Here is a 21,727-nt window from a genome sequence, read left to right on the forward strand (position 1 = left end):
ATGTGTAAAAGGTAAATATCTATCTATCTATATATATATATATATACAAATATATCACCATAAATTAGCATGAGAGGCTTCTTTAAAAATACATAAAAAATATTATTGACCCCAAACCTCTTAAAGTTATTGTGCATTTATGTATATTATTAAAACACTAAATTTGGAGAGCAAATACTAATATTTTAAAACTTACTCAAATTATATGTATACATATTAAAGTAAACTGAGAGTATGTAAAAAAATTACATGTTGTGTGTGTGTGTGTGTGTGTGTGACCCTGGACCACAAAACCAGTCATAAGGGTCATTTTTTAAAATATGAAGCTGAATAAATAAGCTTTCCATTGATGTATGGTTTGTTAGGATAGGACAATATTTGGCCGAGATACAACTATTTGAAAATCTGGAATCTGAGGGTGCAAAAAGATCAAAATATTGAGAAAGTCAACAAAAGATACTTAACATAAGATAGAACATAAGATACTTCTTAAAAAAAAAAACCTAAAAAATATATTACTCAACCCGAAATTCATATTTATAAATAGATGTTACTACATGAATATGGTATATACTGTATATACATATACATCTTGCGATTTCATATACTAAACTTGAAGAGCAACTACATAGTATTTTTAAAATTAAGATTAAAATTACATTTATTTTTTATTTGTCACAACAAAATACTATTTAAGTGAACTAAAAGAAAGCTAAAATATGATTTAAAATACTGAAAAACATATAATGAGCAGTTACAGCACTTTCCATTAATACATTTTAAACATAAATCTTGATGCCCATGTTATTTGTTAGCTACCCAGAACAAAGCTAGTGTTGAAACGCTAAGTGCAGAATAATTCAATCGTATACAGTATTTCTGAGAATGGCTTCAGCACTGTACTTTGTCTGAAGCTGACCAACCATAACCAAGAACTTTTGTGTGTATTTTCCTGATGATTTCAGGCTCCTGAGGCCCTGCGCTTTTCATGGTCAATGCTAATTTACTGCTGATGACATGTTTGATTCAGGTCAGAGACGTTTGCATCTCAGATTACAAATCCAAACAATCCCCTGACTATCAAACACAGTAGCTCTACCAACAGATGAGACTTAGTTCATCAGTCAGTCTGGCTTCCATCAAAATATGAGGAGAGGAGCATGAGAAAAACACGATCACATCACACCCACTCCTTCATGTTAACATTATTAACACCATTCTGATTACATTCATAGCTAGACATGAAGTTTTGACCTCAGAGGTCTGAAAATGACACCTTCTTAGGGCTCCTGTAGTGATGAAGCAGATGATGGTGGTGGACGAGATCAGTGACTGCAGTTCCCACAAACAGAAGTGTCATATTTGACTCCTGCATCAACAGAGACACACATATACATAGATATCAACATAAAATGTTCCAATGTTATCCGAAAGTTCTCAGGGATGTGCTCAATGAATAAGATCACAAATTACGTATTAGTTTCATTTTAAATGTCAATTTTAACTGAGAAGACTGTGTAATTTCCTGATCAAAGGTGTGAGGTCACACCTCAGCAATGTTTACGGTGTTAGTTCAGAAAGTTCTCATGGACTTCACCAGAAAAACACTAGTCCTGATAGACATGCTGGTTTTAAGCACTATTTGAACTCGCATGTGAAACTGTAGATTGCAAATATGACAATGGAATTTGGTACACGAGCTTAACTACCAGAATGAGAGGGTGTCTTACATAACTTAAAGGAATAGTTCATCCAAAAATAAATATTTGCTGACAGTTTACCCACTCTCAGGCCATGCAAGATGTAGACAAATTTGAGTCTTCATCAGAAGAGATTTGGAGAAATTTAGCATTACATCACTTGCTCACCAACGGATCCTCTGTAGTGAATGGGTGCCGTCAGAATGAGAGTCCAAACAGCTGGTAAAAACATCACAATAATCCACAAGTAATCCACACCACTCCAGTCCATCAGTTAATGTCTTGTGAAGTGAAAAGCTGTGTTTGTAAGAAACAAATCCATCAAGACGTTTTAACTTCCAGTTACTTTATCCATAATACTGCTTTCTCCAGTGAAAAAAGTCATCTGGTCTGAACCAGGAGAGAAATATACACAAATCAAGCACTGTTTACAAGCAAAACAGTCCAAAACAGTTATAAAAATGTTGGTGGGCTTTGATGTGAGAGGACAACAGGGCATGGACTTTTTCACTGCACAAAGCATTATTATAGATTATAGACTATGGATGGATATAGACGAGGACTATTTTGGTCAAAAACAAGGGTGTCAAGTTTAAAATGCCTAAATGATGGATTTATTGTGATGTTTTTATCAGCTTAGACTGATTTTGAAGGCGTTCACTGCAGAGGATCCACTGGTGAACAAGTGATGTAATGCTACATTTCTCCAAATCTGTCCCAGTGAAGATCTCATTTTAAGGAAATTTTATTTTTTTTAGGTGAACTAACCCTAGGATTTCCTCTAACTTTGTTTAACACCCAAGTGATTATGAGCCGATTAACACGTGATTGTTACACATTCACACATTTTAATTGTGTATTTGCCTTCCAAGATGAAAGAGCTGAATGTGTGTATTTGACATTGGGATTTGCACATCAAATATACCTCACAAGCTGGCAAAATAAAGTTTGTGGGCTAATTCCACAACTTACTGTAATTCACACACAACTGTTCTATGCATTTAAAATGCAACTCGCTCACATTAGGACATGAGTATTGTGAGGGAGGTCTCAACAGCTAGGTTTGAGGCTAGACTTCGTGGCGTGAACAGGCTTTTCAGTTGAACTTCATTAGCAGCAATAGGCTTCACTTGTCACAGACTGAATACACATCACATCTGAAGGATCATGCTTGGATGGAATATACTACAATTTAAATAAAATAAGCAATATCTGGGATGCTTTCTGGTTATTGTTTTAGTTAAATAAACCAGGAAATGTCACATTTGCTTGGTTATTATGATGCAGCTCTGTGCCAGCTTTAACAGCTTCAGTGTTATTCAATAAAATTACAAGATAATCAGAACATAACAGACAATCTAGTGGCAATACATTGTACACAGGCCAACAGACATGGAAACAGCTAATGAGGGTGAAATATCTTCCAACAAGCGGTAAAGATCCATTAGGAATAGTTATTAAACTACAGACGAACAAAAAACCAAATCAAGTTTCCATTGATTTCGCCCAAACACTTTACTTTTGCTCTTTACTCTTGCTGTTTTCTGAGGAAACCTGAACATTAGTTCAAATGTATTAGCCCTTAGAATTAAATAGTGATAAGTGGAAAGGTTAGAAATAAAAGGTGATATTTGGATATATAGCCTACCATGGTACCGAATGTTTACCATAGTGTTTACATGGTGCTTCAAGGTTAGAAAGAAAGAACATTGTTGAATACCAAAGTATAGGTCCAGAAACCTTGGTATTGCCAAAATGTACACTATTGATCGATTTTTCTTTTATGCCAAAAATCATTAGGATATTAAGTAAAGCTCATGTTCCATGAAGATATTTGGTAAGCTAAATTTCCTAACGTAAATATATCAAAACTTGATTTTTGATTGGTAATATGCATTGCTTAGGACTTCATTTGGACAACTTTAAAGGTGATTTTCTCAATATTTTGAGAAATATTCCAGATTTCAAATTCCAGATTTACCCACAGTCTACCAGAAATACTTTTGATGATATTTGTCTGTGACTACTTGGTAATCATTTGTCCTCTTGCAAGTAGCTAGGCTTTGATAGAACATATGTGTGTTTATTAACGATCATTACCGAACTTAGGCTATGTTTTCAGTCATGTAAATATGTGTGATATTATTTGTTCATGTTGTAAATGTTGAAACTTTGATAACATTTGCCACATCACAGTTACTGACTGACATAGTAACACATTGGGGCAATGGCTAACGTTACAGGAATTTCACTTTTATGGTTGTGACAACATAATTTTGTTACAAACTATATATCTATATGAACGTGTAAAACAAACTTTCACCATGTCTTCTTGTCAACAGTCAATTTCAAAAGATAAGAACGAAGTATGTTTATTTTTTACTTTTTTAGTACGTAGGTGCTAAGAGGTTATTTTACTCGGACTTTACTGACATCTGGTGGCAGGCTGGACTTTTTAACCTTTAACTCAAGCGATCCTGAATCCGGAAGTAGTTGAGGAGCATTGTGGGACATGTAGTTCCCACATTTAGGCGGTAGAAAGTTAGCAACCCAAACCACAAGTGATTTACAGGGACAAAATATCATTTTGTCATGTTATAGCTGAGCATACCTGATTGGCATCTACAAAAATAACTGACCACTATATTAATTTATATTTTGTGCCAATTACAATGGCCAGTTTATGATAAAGCTGTATAATGTCATCACTGTTTGTTTATTTTGTGTTGTGAGATGTAGAGTGGTGTGATTTTAATGTTTTGTTTTATTTTGACATGATGAGTATTCTTTTTTGTGTTTTTTAAAGGACATAAAGGGTTCTATTTATAAAGTTAGATATATTTTAATGAACATAATATAATTATTTTTTATTGTAGTCAACATGACTGAAACACCAGTGAACAAGAAAAAGTACAGGAAAAGAGAAACTGTTTTTAATAATGCATGATTTATATTAAATACGTATCAAATATAGTTTTGTATTTACATAGGACAGACAAGGATAACTCATATATCATAAATTATAAGAATAACAGGATTAACTTTGATTCACATTTATTTCTTTCACAAGCCAAACAACCACATGTATTTACTGTACACAGTACAGTAGTCGGCACCAGTCTTGCATTGGCTGTGATGGAGACGTTTTTGCGGTCAGCTCCAGTAAGCTTGAGGAACAAGATGATAGCCAAAGTTTCTGCCATAAACCTGAAACAGAGGATTAGATAGATAATTGGTTAGAGTACAGTACTTTAAAATGTTTAATTGCATGATTTGTTCATTTTCAACTGTTAATTATATATATATATATATATATATATATATATATATATATATATATATATATATATATATATGTATGTATGTATATCATCTGAATTCAGATATTATTTTGCCATCTGTAAATATATTTGAAATATATTTGTTAAATATATGAAGATAGTTACATGGATAGATAAGAATGAAAAATAATGTATTTTATCTTATTAGGCAAATAATAATTTTATTAGTTTTCCTATTATTACATGTATTATGGTTATTTAAAGTGTTGAAAAGGGAAAATAGTGACCAGATGCACTTCAACCTGGTGTTTTGCGACACCTGGAGGGTCAGCTGCGTTACTGCAAGGGGTCTGCCAGTTAATTTTTTTCTTTTATTTCAGATTAATTAAACTTAAGTAAAGTTAGTTAAAGTTCAGCTAAATATTAATATCGTTAAAACAAATGAAGTGATATTAAAAAGTAATGTACAAATAGATGACTGTACATAAATATTGATTTTTACTGCTTCTGCACTATTTATATAATATATATTTCTATAATTTACACAACACACACACACACACACAACACACACACACACACACACACACACACACACACACACACACACACACACACACACACACACACACACACACATACATATACATACATACATATAATACATTATGTATAACTAGATAATAAATATATTTATAAGATTTAATTATATTGTTAGGTTAAAAAAATGTATAACCAGAATAAACTGTAAGTCGCTTTGGATAAAAGCGTCTGCTAAATGCATACATGTAAATGTAATTATAATATAAATAAATAATTTATAAATGAAATTTCAATATAATTAAATAATTAAAAATAAATAAATAAATATAAAATAAATATATAATTATTTTAGCATCCATAAAAAAAAAAAACAAGCAGTATTTACATACCTGGTATGTCTGTGATGTCTAAGCACACTGTTGTGACTGGAGGAAGCCGTCTACATTTGCAGAGAAGTTTTGCTCTGTTGAATGCTGCTGTGAGGAACCACCACACTGATCTTTGTTGATCTCATCACAGTGCCCTGCATGACCAGAGCAACCCTCATACTGTCCATTATAGTGACCGTAACTCTGTTCTTGCTCCACCCAATCCCCAGCCATATACTGAAAATAACCAACGATCTCTGGAGAATAAGAGCAGCCGCCGTTCCTGTTCTTCCTGTGGTTCAGCTCTACTTCACCGAGACCCAGCTGAGCAGACAGAAACGAGATGTAGCGTATGGTGAGGCGGAGCGTCTCGATCTTGGTCAGGGTTTGGCCTACGGGAGCTACAGACGGAGGCAGGTAGGTCCTGAGATGGTGGAGAGCTTTGGTCAGATCCCTCATCCTCAGTTTCTCCTTCTCACTGGCATTCTGCCGTTGCTCGCTCGGGTTCTTCACCCTTAATCTGCGTTTCTTCTTGACGGCCCCTGCAGGTTTGACTGATTTTGGGCATGCAGGCTGGGCCTGGTGGTAAGGGGTGAAGCCCCGGTCCATGGATGGATCCGGCGAGATGGTATCTGGAGAGGAAACGCTGTAAAACTCTGACTCTGAGCTTGAACAGCTCCACTGGTTCTGCTGGCTGTGGCTTGAGCTTTCCATATTGTGAATCTGAGAGTGAATGAAGGCTGGACTGAGGGCTGGAGGTTTATATGTTGGACTCAGAGGTGCGAGGTGACACTTCTGCAGGCCTGCAGTAGCCACAGTCTCTCAGACCCCAGGACCCGGCCTGGATCTGTCTGGGAAAGACTCGGAGAGGACACAGGAGCAGAGGTGTGAATTTTGACTCCTCTTTAAAACAACAAACTAGTGCAGCTACTCTCCCAGAAAACCCATCTTGTGCAACTGACCAAACAATCTATGGCTTCTGTTTAAAAAGATTTTAATTTATCTAAGACAAAAAAAGAGAAGAGCATTTTTAAAAAGAAATTAATAGTTTTATTCAGCAAGGATGCATTAAATAATTCAGAAGTGATAGTAATTATGTTACAAAAGAAATATAAACAAAGGCTGTTCTGAACTTTCTATTTTTCTAAGAATCTTGAAAAAATGCATCATAGTTTCCACAAAAATATTAAGCAACACAACTGTTTTCAACTTTTGTAATAAGAAGAAATATTTCTTGAGCAGCAGATCAACTTATTAAGAATGATTTCTGAAGGATCGTGAGACACTGAAGACTGGAGACTTGGCTGTTAAAAATTAATCTTTGTATCAGAAATAAACTACATTTTATTTTAAAATAATATATATATATATATATATATATATATATATATATATATATATATATATATATATATATATATATATAAGTTATTTTAACTTGTAATAATATTTCACAGCATTACTGTTTTTTTCCGTATTTTTATTCAAATAAATGCAGCATTTGTGAACATAAGAGACTTCTTTAACAACATAAAAAAAGTCTTATAATGTATATCAAATGACCGTGTTTCAGTAGCATTTTTATATCTTTTAGATTTAGGTTAATCTAGTAAGGTAAAACAGTTGAGCTTAATCAACCGATAATTCCCATTCTCAGTGGAAGCAGCCTTCAGCAAATTATAGATAAGATATGGTCCCAATCCTCAGCCTAATAATTCAAAACTGCTGCCAGCTGTCTGTATGAGGTTGTATTTCAAAGAGCTAAGCAGCATAATTGACCTTAATTGTGTTTAATGATGCTTAATAAACTCCATTAGCAGATTGCACTTGAGGTGTGACATCCACACAGACTGGTGACCAGGTTTGCAGTTTTGTGGTTGATATAGTCACTGTGGTCAGTGAAGTGGGTCTCATTCAGAGATTCAAAGTGATAATGAGTACATATATATATACATTATATATACAAATTGTAGGTCATCAGATTGATTGGTAAGTGTTGGCTATAATTAGAAATATAAGCTTTTTTTTTTTTACATTTTGATTTCCATATTTTAATTTTATTGATTAAAATATTAATATACAATTTATTAAATGTATAATATACAGAGTATCACTAAAAAGTTAGGAGATGATAAGAATCCAAGGCTGCATTTATGTAATCAAAATAATGTTGGCGTGTTGCTATGTGGTTTCTATATTGTTCTGGGCAATTGTTGAGTTAAATGCCACCTTGATTCTTCACACTCAATTTTGATTCTGGAAAAATGTCTTTATATTTCTGAAGAGGCTTGAACGTAAATTGGAGCAGGAATTCTGGAAAATTCAATAGCATTGTTGTTGAGGCCTTGTAGAATGTGTGTCGTAGTGATGACGTGCGTCATTGTGCGATGGTTTGAATGTAAACGCAGAAGAAGAAAGTGTATGCAGACCAAAAATAAATACAAAAAAATAAAAAATACTCTAAATGAAGATTATAATACAATAAAAAAGTTCACAGAGCTACAGAAGTTGAAATAAGCCGCAAGCTTTGCGATCAGGGTTGCCAGGTTTTCACAAGAAAACGCAGTTAGTCACAACTTAAAAATAGCCCAAAACTAGCCCAATTGCGCATTCCAGGGGATAAATATCATGGTACTGGAGTGGCGACAACAGTGTTAAAGTAGTCCAATTTATAAAGCAAATACAGTGTTTGTGTATTTTGCAACACTGTTTGTGATGAAGGAGCGGTGAGTACAAAAAATGAAGTCACCTCTGTAATGTGTGTAAACATAATCACATCAGAAAATTAAATCAGTCCCACCAAACAGTTTATCCATATCTAATAACCTGTGCTGTTTCCAAGAAAGTGGTTTCCAATCATGTTATCATGTCAGCCACACTGAGGTTTCCAAATAATAAAAATGAGCATTTGTTGTCATAATAGTTTTTAACAAGTTTGCTCTTACAGATAAAACGGAACCAAATAACTGTTCAAATCTTTCAGGTCCACTTCTTGAGAATGGATTCTCTGACCTCAGTGACCGATGCTGTGACCTCCAGGCCACCTCTCTGTCTTTCTGTGAGAGTGAATGAGCAGTGTGCTAGATTTGGCACCTCTGTACTGCAGTAGAATGAGTGAAGCTGCCACCTGTGTGTGTGTCTTTCCACACTTCTGCAAGCTTCTCTCAAACTCCCAAAGAAACACAACTAAAATATCTCTTCCTCGTGCTTATCTTTGCAGTGGAAACATGCGTGATCATGCATTTGCACATTTGGTAATTTCAATGTTACCTGCTTTGACTTTAGTTACTGTACTTTTACTGGGTAAATAAAATTTTTACTGTGGCCAGGCAAGACCTAGCAAAGTGAGGCCTTTCCACACCCTTGGTGTGAAACGTGACAACCGACTTAATCACAGAGTAGATTTAAACCGAGAAGCACATTGTGCACGAATAAAACTATCAATGCTCATATGCAAATTGCCCTTTTGACATCACTGAAAAATAATGCTGATTATAGTTTTCTAAATGAATAACTAGAGGAAAACATTATGCAGCCACAAACTTAAGAATATAAGAAATTAAAAATTAGAAGAGTAGCATATTTAGCTTTTACAAGAATGCACAGCAACTTATAATCAAGTAAATCTGGTGAAAGAATTATCTGGATTTTGTTTCACACCTTTGCATAAATCTCAAGAGGTGTGACTGATTCACACGTGAGCCCTGGCTTTGTTGTTACAAATGCCTTTCCATGTTCACGTACTCACAGAAAAGCATGGGAACTTAAAATAAGACCAAAACACTGGTTTTCTCATTTTCTTTCCCATTTTTAATATACTGTACTGAGAAAGAACAGCAGTCATTGAAAATCAGAAGTAAAATTATGTTTATATTATATTTATTTTTTTGAACAAATACAAAAAGAATATATTTTAGATTTGACATAAAGCTATTAAGACTTGCTATGGAGGTCCTTTTGCAGCATTTAATCATTCCTGACCTATTAAAATAAAATAAATTTGAATAAACTTTTCTGTGGTCAAAAGTGAAAAAAGAAACTCTTAAAAATACTATTTGAGCCATTCCTTCATAATTACTATTCACACGTGTTTAAAACAGAAAATTAAAATCTAAATCACACAATCTACAAATTTTCTCACAGGAAATGAGCATTATACACCCTTCACATAAGTCAAATTTAAAAATATCTATCCTCATACAAACAATATTTTCATTCTGTATCATTTTCTAATTAAAAGGCATGACAAACAATATTTTAAAAGATGGGAATCCAAGAACATTAGCATTAAAACACAGTGAAAATATAATTATCTAATGTGAAATAAGCATATACCACAGTATTAACAAATACAGCACAAGCAAAACTAGCGGATGACCAAAAGCTGGTGAGTAGATGAAGTTGGTGTAAAGATTTTTGCACCAAAAAACAAAAAGAACTCAATTTTTACATATTAAATACAAGCAAAATGCAGAGATCTCATTTAAAGATTGAACTTACAGTCAAAAAGTTATTTTTTTTTCCAGTATAAAAAAAGGAATTCCATAATGACGCTCAAATCTAATTCATTTGTATAATTGTTGTAAATATATTTCCCCATATTTCCAAACCTTACTCAAAATATAGCCTCTGTGAACACTTTAAACAAATATGTGACCCTGGACCACAAAGCCAGTCATAAGGTTAAATTTTTGGAAATTGGGATTTATACATCATCTGACAGCTGAAAAAAAAAAAAAAAACCCTTTCCATTGATGTATGGTTTATTAGGATAGGACAATATTTGGCCGAAATACAATAATTAAAATATCTGGAATCTGAGGGTGCAAAAAATCTAAATATTGAGGAAATCCCCTTTAAAGTTGTCCAAATTAAGTTCTTAGAAATGCATATTACTAATCAAAAATTAAGATTTGATATATTTACGGTAGGAAATTTACAAAATGTCTTCATGGAGCATGATCTTTACTTAATATCCTAATGATTTTTAGCATAAAAGGAAAATCAATAAATTTGACCCATACAATGTATTTTTGGCTTTTGCTACAAATACACCCCCAGCGACTTAAGACTGGTTTTGTGGTCCAGGGTCACATATATGAGCTATGACTGTAATGCTACGGTACAGTGGTTCTAGCATGACACCATATCAGCTTTACATGATTCAGCCCTTTTGCAGTCCAGCATGCGGTCATCCAGTGTCCAGCTGGACCAAACGCAGAGGCCTTGAGGAGTTTGGCTTTTTCACTGAAGAATGACCTCTCTTGTCTCAGGTAACTTAAATGCTAGCAGTCCTCCGCACACTAGCGCTGAGAAGGACAGGATGATGGGAATGATCTTAGTGATGCCGATTACCTTTCCAAAGATGAAAGAGCTGATGATAGCTGCCAGTTTACACGTGCCATTCAGCACACCGAAGGCTGTGGCTCTGAGGACACAAATGATGGATGCGTGAGCACAGTGTGGAAAGTTTTGAATGGTAGTGTAGTTCAAAAAGTCAAAGCCATTTTAATAAAGTTGTCAAAGGCTGTTTTTAAAGGTATCTGCCTTGTATGAATTTTAAGTATCAGAGATGTCTTGTAATTGGCTTTTGTACCTTTTCGAGGTTGGATAGAGCTCCACTGTGACGACCTCAATGCCGTTCCAAGCTGCAGCACTGGCTGCGAAGAACAGGCACTGGAAGAAGACGACAGCCCACTGACTGAAGCACAGGAGCAGGAAGAACGTGCAGCCAGCAGAGCCTAACATGGATCCCCCTGCAAACACACACACACACACACACACACACACACACACACACACACACACACACACACACACACACACACACACACACACACACACACACACACACACAATTCATTTAGATACTATAAAACCACTGAAAGGTACTGACAAAGCCATAACATGTTTTGTTTAACCACTCACCTATAATTTTTAATCGTCCTATTTTATCCATTAATAGACCTGCTATGATGTTGCCCGGTATTACAGACAAACTCCCCAGGAAGCAGACTAGATAGATCAGGATGTCATTTTCCTCTTGGAAATTTAGATGACAGCCTTTTTTGGGGTGCAGAAATGTTGTATTTTCCAGCTTACAGTCAATGAACTTGGAATCTTCCCACAGGTCTGCAAGAGACGTGACAAAAATGACAGTTTATGAAAGGAACCCCAAGATAATCATTCAGAAATCAAATGGACTGAAGGTTAATGTATAATAGATACACAAAAGATGTACAAACTGAATACCGGTATTGTAGAAGACTGTGTTTTTAACGGTGCAGTTCTCAAAGAAGGTGTCTGTTGATCTGATGTCCTCAAAATAACAGTTCTCAAAGAGTGATTCCTCAAACTTCACGTTTCTCATTTCTATGTCCATAAACCTGCATGTAAAGTACACAAAAAAGACTGCTCAACCAATACACATACACTTAATTACATTTATATAAAATAAATTACATTTTTAAATATATTAACATTTTGAAAACAGTTCTTTTAAACTGTATTAATATTTCTCAATATTACTGTTTTACTATAACATAAAAAAACACCCTTAATTTACCTGCATAAGTCCTTTATTCTATAAAACATCATTTATATCAAGACAGAGAGACTGTTAAGCTAATAATCGGGCATGTGTACTGCTGTAAATGAATAAATAAATGTACCGGTCATGGATATACTCCCCCTCCTTGTGGACCTGATTTTGCAGAGTGAAGTTGAAATGAAAGTGTTCCACTTTCTCACGATGAAAGGTCTTGACGTTGGACTCGTACTCCTCAAACTGAAGGTACTTGATCTGGTCAGGAAACCACGCTCCCAGGCCAAAATAGCTGGAAGATGAATTATTGCTGTAGGTTGATTACTGTTAAAGGAGTACTTTTGCTCTGTTTTAAAACCTACAGAGAGATCATTATTTACATGCTGGCGTTTACGGGAGGGACGGTAAATTTAACATCGTTCTCTCTTTTGACTGCCGTTATCAGTGTCTCTCAATTTTTTTTCCTTTTTTTGAAAGTCATGAAAACACTATCATGGAGTTTTTCTTTTGCTATTTGAGCAAATGAGAATGCAAATATATTTGTGGTACTCTCCTATTCAATGCTCTTGAAGCCAACCATGATGACTTCCACTGCTGAGAAACATTGTGCAGTTAAATAAATATAAATATATACACGTAAATACATGTAAATATTTTCAAAATAAATGCTGTATGTGTGTGTCTTCATATATACATAATAAACATGCAAAGTACACACACATATATTATGTTAACAAAAACTTTTATTTTGGATTAATCGCGATTAATTGTTTGACAACTCTATTTTAAACATAATTTTGCATTATTACTATTATGTCACCTTATGTACTGATATAGTTTCTGAGTTTCTGGTTTTAATGCCTATCACACTTATACTGCCTACAGTATGTAGAACATTTATGAGGTTCTCTGACTGTTAGGATAGGCGACGTAGAAAGTAGACAGCATGAAGCTCACTATATCTGCTATTAAGCTGCTCTATCGAGAGCTGCTCACCTGAAGCCCATCGTAAACCACACAATGGCAATGAACAACCCATGGAGTCTGAGATCAGGTGCGGCGAGTGACATCAGGTTCTTCATGACCTGTGGAGAACAATGGAAACAAACACTGCATTTGCTTTAGCAAAACAAACATCTAGCATCCAATATTTTTATTGCATGCTTCAATGCTTTTATCACCTGCCAGACAAAAACTGTAATTCTGAACCCAAAGAAAGGTAATGGTAGACCTCTCCTCAACAAGCCTTCAGGTCTTTAGCTCAAATGGTGCTTACCTGTTTAACCAGGGTCATATGTCTGACCATGAATCTTTGGAAGGCAGTGCCAGTTTCACTCTGAATCTCTATGAACTCGTCGTCCTGTGCTTGAGGCATTTTGATCTGTGAAAACTGAAAGAGAGGGATTTATTTCATAGATAAGACCATGTAAGCTGAGCTACATAACAGGATTTTTAAACTCATCATCACAGACGATGGATGAGCTAGTAGTTTAAAATGGAAATCTTTACTTGAAACACTCTCTCTGGCTCTCCTTTCGCTCTCCAGTTGGTGTCATGGACCTGCTTCAGGATCATCCAGGCCTCATCGTGTCTTGCAGTCTGAAATTCACAAAAAAATTTGTATGGCACAGGGATTTTTTAACAGTATGTGCACCAATTATAAGAACTAATTTTATACAAATAGAATATACTTTATGCCTTAAAAATATGACATTTTTCACAATATGCAATTTTGACAATCAGTACACTCTTAAAAATAAAGGCTTCAAAAAGGTGTTTTTGCATACAAGAACCATTTTTGTTTGCCCAAAGATTCTTTTAGTGAACAGTTCTTAAATGAGCTATTTTGAAGAACATTTCAAAAACCTAAGAAAATTGTTCCATTATAAAGAACCTTTTCTGCATTTGAAAGGTTCCATGGATGTTCGAGGTTCTTGATGGAACCATCAATGCCAATAAAGAACCTTTGGTGTACAGTACATCGTTTTATAAAACTCAAGGTAGTGTTGGGCAATACAACAGCTAATAAACTGCTTTGTTCAGAGCAAAATTTACTTAAATTAATATCTAACTATCTAATATTTTATTTTATCGACATTTTATTTGCTTATTTATTTTATTAGACACTAATGATGATGTGATCTTGAAATTGTTTTGTCTTTAACTGTGCACTTTTTTATTATGCATTGCACTTTTGTATTATCATGGCATCTAAATAACGATTTTCTCAAAGGACATTGTGTACAGGCTTTTGTGCTTTTTTACTAGGAATTACTGATTTGTCATGATGTTAATGTGTCACTGTGTCAATGGATTTCATCAACTAAAATAAGTTTTATGAAATCTTAATACAATTATGGATTTTGAGAGGAAAAACCTAAATAAAAATGTTGGCTCTTGAGAGAAAAAAAGGATAAAATCCTGTGTGCCCTATTAGTAAACCTTCATCATATTACCTCCAGGAGGAAACGGGGACTTTCTGGCATGAACACCAGTCCAGCGAGAGCAGCCACAGAGGGAAGGAAACAAACCAGCACAAACACCCTCCAACTGTGGAACTGGAACTCTGTCCCCATACTGAAACCCCAGCCTGTGACAAAAAACAACCCAAACACTCAGAAACCTCAGGAGAAACATGACAACATGGATCTTGACAAGTGGTTTTGGTAGGTCCAACTACTTCCAGATGGCTTGTAATATTCTTATGGATTTAAACACTATTGCTTTCCACTACAAGGTCCTGCATTGGGACTAAACATTCAAAAAAGGCTAATTTAAATGAAATATCCCAGTTCTTTGCTCACTGCAGTTCTTCTTTCAGGTGTGCTTTTACTTAATTGCCATTATTAGAAAGGAATTATGATTTATGATGAATGACCGTAATGTGGGATGATTCCCCATGCGGTGAAGGAAGCGTACAGTCCCCCGAGCATCCAGAACAAACACAGCCAGCTGAGATGTTCTCCTCTCTTATCCATCTGCAGGAACTCAGCGTAGTATGTGTACACAACAGGGATTGAGCCACCGATCCTGCAGGAGATCATCAGAGACTGGGTCTTGATCTCATTTCATTTTACCATAAAGCTAAGAGATTTCCTCATTGCTGTAATCTACAACTATGGTTAAAGAGTCTGCACAAACAATGCTGAAAAATGAACTAAATAGTATTAGTGACTGCAAAATTCTTAATGGTAGTGTATATGCATAAATCATTTCCTGCTGCTTTCAGAGAGACTCACCCGATTCCTGAACAGAGTCTGAAGAAGATGAAGAAGCCGTAGCTCTGTGCGAAACAGGACAGGAAGGAGAAGATGCAGTTGATGGCCAGTGCGTAGAGCAAACACTGTCGTCTGCCCAGTTTATCAGCCAGACCGCCCCACAGGACAGCGCCGATCATCATCCCCACATACACTATTAAACCTGAACACACAGAGCCACAGTTAGCTACTGAAGAACAATAACACAACAAATCATGAAATGAATAATTCTGCAATATCTGAAACCACATCGAAAACAGTATTTACTAGTTTGGACAAATCTGTGCTCTTCATCACAATGAATATTTAAAGTGCCCCTATTATGGATTTTTTAAAATGACCTTTCCATGCAATGTGTAACACAGCTCTAGGTGAATGAAAACATCCTGTAAAGTTTTAAATCTGAAAGTGCACCGTTTATAAAGTTATTGTCTCTCAAAAGAAAGAGTCAACTCAGAATCATTGAAACGAGTCATTTTTAAAACGAATCCCAAGCGGTTGCATGTTGACGTCAACATGATACATTAGCATATTTCCCGCCACTTGTTGGTCTGCTACTCTCTTTCTCTCTCTCTCTCTCAGACACACTCACACACAGTCTCAAATGGCTAATTAGAGAATGGGATAAGTGATTATCAGGCACGTGGCAGGGATTGTAAACCTCCCTGTGGATTACACACAGTACTAGACAGCAGATTACTACCTGATTGAAACTTTTCCTGTTTCTCCCTTACTATGGATCAAAGAAACATTCTAATTTGTACAGTACAGGAAGATATACTTCAGGGTGTAGATGGGATCTGATATCTGCTTTATCATAAATATAGGAAAAAACATTATTACAATTTAAAATAACTGCTTTCTATTTGAATATATTTAAAAATATAATTTATTCCTGTGATGCAAAGCTGAACTGTAATTCTAACATGCTGATTTAGTGCTTAAGAAATATTCCTTCTTATTATTAAATGTTGAAAATAGTTGTGCTGCATAATATTTTTTAGATTTCTTCGATGTATGGAAAGTAAAAAAAAACAGCATTTATTTGAAATTTCTATTCTCTATTGGAATATATTTTTAGTTTTCTATTTTAATATTTTAAAATATATATTATTTATTGCACTGATGCAGATCTGAATTTTCAGCATCATTACTCTTTCAGCGTCACATGGTCATTCAGAAATCATTCTGATTTGCTGCTCAAGAAACATTTCTTACATCATTTTTGAAAGCAGTTGAAAACAATTTTTCAAGATTCTTTGATGAATAGAAAGTTCAGAAGGATTGCTTTTATTTGAAATAGAAATCTTTTGTATCATTATAAATGTCTTTACTGTCACTTTTGACCAACTTAATGCATCCTAGCTTAATTAAAAGTATTAATTTCTTTAAAAAGCATACTGTCCCAAACATAATAATAATAGTTGAAACAATTGAAATTTAAATAATTACATAGAGATGATAGTTAGATAGAAATGTGGAACAACATTTTACTTTTTAAATTATTTATGTATCATCCCGTGTTAAAATGTTTTAGGTCTATATGTTGATCTGGCAAATATAAAACTCTCTGGGACATCTAGAAAGTATATTCATTGAAGGTATGTGAGGAGCGTTTACATTTGCTATTATATTCACATCACATTTTGTTTTTAGTTCTGAAAACTCTGCATTGAACCATGCTAAAAATGTGTCTAATTCTTCGATTGGGCTTTCCTACAAACAAAGACTTATCAAACTGATTTTGTCTTATTAGAAATAAAGCTGATTCTGATCCACGGTCCTTTACTCACCCAGCATGCCCTTGTCAGCATTTGACAGGCACATGTCCTTCTCAGCGCTGGGCAGGGCGAAACTCACTACGAAGCACTCCACCCCATCAGCCATCAGGGACAGACCCAGCACCGTGAAGAGGGTCCACTGGAAGCGGCCGTGACCGCAGTCTTCCATGATGGACTCGTACTGATCAGGCAACGTTTCCTCCTCCACCTCAGCTGCCATCCTGGCCTTCATGCGGGCCTCCCTCCGGGCAGCTCTCCGTGCCTCCTTGATCTCGTCCGGATGAGGGATGCCCTGGTACTCGCCCTCGTACATCTGTTCATCGTCATCATGCCCCTCGGTGACATCACTAGCAGCATCTTCCTCCTCCTGAGGAGGGTAGTCTGTCTGATAGGGGTAAGTGTACTCTCCACCTCCATATGTGGGATACGTTTCTCCCTGCTGGTTTACATTGTTTTGGTAAGGGTCATCCATTTTGGCTTGAATTTGATCAAAAACAGCTAAATTAGCATAATCCCCAGAAATCTCTGAGGCTTTGGTGATAGTTCCAAATCCAAAAAGGTCTTAAAATATTAATTGCACCTGATTTATATTAAGGCCTCAGTATTTATGATGACAATGAGTTAGTTCCCTTTGGTTGATTCTACACAAGACCACATGCTGCACCTGAAAGAAAATGAACATTAGTTAGAAACAGTTAATAAGTTGGGGAAAAATAGGTTAATCAATATTATTAAGGATAGATTATAGATTTAACTTTACATTAATGAAAACCAGGCTGTGAAACACAGATGTGCTCTCCATTCAATGGTATGCTACAGAAAAAACAATGCCAAATTCCATTGCCAAATGATTGCTAAAGTTGTTTACACACTTGTAATAACCAAACCAAATAGTTTTAGGTGCCATTTAGCAATGTTTACAATCAATGGTTACATTTAGTATTGCAACTTCTTCTTGTCTCATGGTGCCATGCGAGTGTCTGATACAAGACAGTAATCCCACACTCTCATTGGTCAAGACTAGACCTCATTATAAGCCCCCTACTTATCCAGCCCAAGCCATTAGATCTGAACACATCAGAGACGAGACATCCCTCTCACTACATGCCTGAAATCAAAGTATTTCATATTGAACACTTACGTATTTGTGCATTTGTAATATACTGATGAATGAATGTCATGCATGGCAACAAAATGTGGCAGCTTTTATGGCAATGCACACATTCATGTGTGTCTATTTAGTAATGGATCAAGACGCTGACAATATCAAAATGTCTAAGTACTAGAAAGACAGACTGCTTTTCTTGTGCAGTATTTTCTCCCGCTTTCCAAGTGAGAGCTATGATTTAATCCAGTTTAAAAACAGATTAATTTTATTTATTCCCAGAAGGCCAGATTAAATTGGGAGAGTGATGAACATGTCTCTTGATAAAATAATCAAATGTTTGGAGCATAATAGAATATAGGACTTGGAGCAAAACAGACAGATATTGAACTGTTTTGGGAAAATGTTTTTCAGCATATCACAAATCAAGCCATTCATCCCTATGCACACTGACAGTTGTCCCTTGACAAAAAACATTAAAAACAGTAGAAAAGAGATTACTGAGAGAACACATCTACATTTACTGAGTATCCCATGTCGACCTGGTCATTATGATCTGGCGGCCCCAGAAGGGCATTACATAACTTTTTAGACAAAATAAGCTAAAACAAACCTAGCAAATGCATGCAGTTAGGTCTGTAGGGACTGTTATAGGATTAGATCATGATATTTATCCGTTCACAATGTTCTGCATACTGAACTGGTATGCACATACATGTCCTTTCACATGTTTATGTTCTAATACATAATGCATATGCTCTAACATCTGAAAGCTAAACTGAAATCAGTAATTAAGTCTTTATACAATCTTCCCACTAAATTCATTTGTGACATCCTCTCTGTCAGGTGATATATCCTAATATGGCTGAAAGTGCACATGGTGTGGGCGGGTCTTTAGTGATGTCACAGGGAGGAGACGATACCTAATAGAGGGCAAGTCTGAAGGACGAGTTTGCTTAAGCATGTCACCTTTAACCCTCTATCAACATACTTCATTCAGATATATTTGGGCATTTTAATTGTTTGTTGTCATTATTTGACATTGCTGTTTATTAAAATCTTAAAAATAAAATAAGAATGTTTATTTTTTTTTTTATTTTTTTTTAATAATTGGTGAACTGGAAAACTTTTATATTATAAATTAGTTACATTATATTTTCTTATATTCTGCATACATGTATATATATCCCACACACCTCTCAAACTTAATTAATAATTTTAATATGCAACATTTCAATCAGCAGACCTTTCTCAGGCAGAGTACATACAAAAAGATATATATATATATATATATATATATATATATATATATATATGGTTTATTTTGAATGCTTATTTGACGTACCTGCTACAGATTCAGCTGTGCAAGGTACTGTATTTTTAGATTTGACAAGTTCTTTGATTTTTTAGAAAAAATAAAATAATTATATAATCATATATCAGGCTGGAATTTGCTTTAAAGCTATATGTAAAAAACAACAACAACAACAACAACAAAAACATACTTAACATCTTTCAATTGCTATTTTCGTTTTAGAGCTGTCATTTTATAATTGTTATCTCATTGGAGGACCGACGGGCCCAAAAATGTCAATGGCTAGAAGTCAATAAACAAACTGTTGTACACAATGACAGGCAACATGTCATGAGGCTTTTTCCATCAGCTTTATAGATCTGCAAAATACAAGCATGCAACACTTTCAAAGTCTGATTCTAATCTCTGATTATGGTTTCCATTTTATTGTCTGTCCACACAGATGTAGTCAAATACTGTGATCTGTCATTGACTTCAAACATTTAAAGTTTACCAAATACAGGCCTGATTTAAAAGCAATGGTTCTGAAAGCATTTTTAAATCCTTAAAATTATAATGAAATTAAATCAACTTACCAGAAATATTATTCCTTTAAGTGTTATGGTGTTTGATATGAACTGTAAAAATCCAAAGGAAAATACTGGCAGGGTTTCAGAAGGCAAGCCCTACATATCACCTTAACAGGAGGCTGATGGGCAGACCAGAGGATTATGGGTCGACCGGCAAATCCAGATGGACTCTCCCTACACTTGATGCTGCCCAACCAAATGGTAGAGTCCAGTTTAAAGAACACATGAAACAACAACAGACGGAAAGCGGATGCTTTTGCATGTTTTGGGGGAGCGGAATACTGTTACAATCATGTACGTTAATGATTTTACCTCACATGCTTATGATGCCATTAATGCTAAATAATCACTGAGAAGTTATTAAGTGAGAAAAGAGGACCCTTTAAACACATTTGACTAGATAAAACACAGATTGTAGCCTTTAAATTGCCACATTTATTCAATTTAACTTTAATAGCCTGAAATGCGTTTGCTTGAATACTTTTGCTCGCACCAAAGTGCAATATCTTTCAAAACTTTTTTATTAACATAATGTTCCTTCATGAAATGCAGAAGGATGCTGATATCACTTCCTTCTCAGGCTGACATCAGCGACAGAGTATGGCTTAACTAGCTGAAGTAAAATGCCCAGAAATTACCGGTGATGCTCAGAGCTAGTTTGTACGGCCTGCTCAGGGACAGTATATAGAGGGTAGATGTCTTGCACACAGTAAAGCTGCCTTATCCCACAGTCAGTAATTTTGCTGCAAAGAGGATTAGCTCCACCCCAACAGAACCATTGGCTATTTTTAGATCACATATTCCCTGTGTTTTCTCTGCTCGCTCCGCCTCTTTACTTTTCCCTCCCACCAATTCATCTAAACTTCCTAAGTGGGCAGTTGATCTACTGTAAGACCAGCTTCACCTCCACGAATCCATGGTTTAAAACAGTTGTTCTCAAACCTTGTCAAATGGCAGACCACATAATACACCACATTTAATGTCTTGTCGTGACCAATTAATCTGTAAATTTGCTAAAACTGCTGTTTGTTTTTATGTCATTGGCTATAATGAAACTGCAATTTTTTGTTAAAGAATCTGCAGGAGCCAACTTAAATTAAATTAAATTAAATTAAATTTTGAATCACAGGTATTAAAAGTTCCACTAAAATCTTAAACTCGTTGTTTCTCCATCTCATAACATTTTTTATTTTCCGTGGTGTCTTTATGTACTTCTTGTATTGATGCTTGATCCTTTTTTTTTTCCCTCACTGTTGTTATTTTT

At 35.2% G+C, this 21,727-nt stretch overlaps 2 protein-coding genes across 2 annotated transcripts; both read right to left on the bottom strand.

Annotated features, from left to right (window-relative positions):
- Window positions 1-4,628: 4,628 nt before the first annotated feature.
- LOC109100669 (mesogenin-1-like) lies at window positions 4,629-6,885 on the bottom strand. The gene is made up of 2 exons (XM_019114106.2): window positions 5,914-6,885; window positions 4,629-4,907 (listed from the first exon to the last, which is right to left on the bottom strand). Exon 1 carries the CDS (start codon window positions 6,604-6,606, stop codon window positions 5,932-5,934), a length of 675 nt encoding a protein of 224 aa, XP_018969651.1. The 5' UTR covers window positions 6,607-6,885; the 3' UTR covers window positions 4,629-4,907; window positions 5,914-5,931.
- Window positions 6,886-10,891: 4,006 nt separating this feature from the next.
- LOC109100673 (synaptic vesicle glycoprotein 2B-like) lies at window positions 10,892-20,606 on the bottom strand. Its single transcript, XM_042727224.1, has 13 exons — window positions 20,470-20,606; window positions 17,487-18,138; window positions 15,676-15,856; window positions 15,315-15,466; window positions 14,893-15,026; window positions 13,946-14,035; window positions 13,713-13,826; window positions 13,433-13,521; window positions 12,564-12,728; window positions 12,145-12,278; window positions 11,821-12,024; window positions 11,489-11,648; window positions 10,892-11,320 (listed from the first exon to the last, which is right to left on the bottom strand). The coding sequence occupies exons 2-13, from the start codon at window positions 17,944-17,946 to the stop codon at window positions 11,137-11,139; spliced, it is 2,067 nt and encodes a 688-aa protein (XP_042583158.1). The 5' UTR covers window positions 17,947-18,138; window positions 20,470-20,606; the 3' UTR covers window positions 10,892-11,136.
- Window positions 20,607-21,727: the final 1,121 nt, after the last annotated feature.

Source organism: Cyprinus carpio, chromosome B7 (assembly GCF_018340385.1).
Source record: "Cyprinus carpio isolate SPL01 chromosome B7, ASM1834038v1, whole genome shotgun sequence".
Lineage (NCBI taxonomy): Eukaryota > Metazoa > Chordata > Actinopteri > Cypriniformes > Cyprinidae > Cyprinus > Cyprinus carpio.

Excerpts from the sequence above, each read along its gene's own strand:
- LOC109100673 (XM_042727224.1), bottom strand. The coding sequence starts at position 17,946 with ATGGATGACCCTTACCAAAACAATGTAAACCAGCAGGGAGAAACGTAT. Across the intron at positions 13,827-13,945 it reads AGCCAGAGAGAGTGTTTCAA|TTTTCACAGATCAAAATGCC; the intron begins GTAAAGATTTCC and ends CCTCTCTTTCAG. Across the intron at positions 12,729-13,432 it reads TGGTTTACGATGGGCTTCAG|CTATTTTGGCCTGGGAGCGT; the intron begins GTGAGCAGCTCT and ends TTCATCTTCCAG.
- LOC109100669 (XM_019114106.2), bottom strand. The coding sequence starts at position 6,606 with ATGGAAAGCTCAAGCCACAGCCAGCAGAACCAGTGGAGCTGTTCAAGC.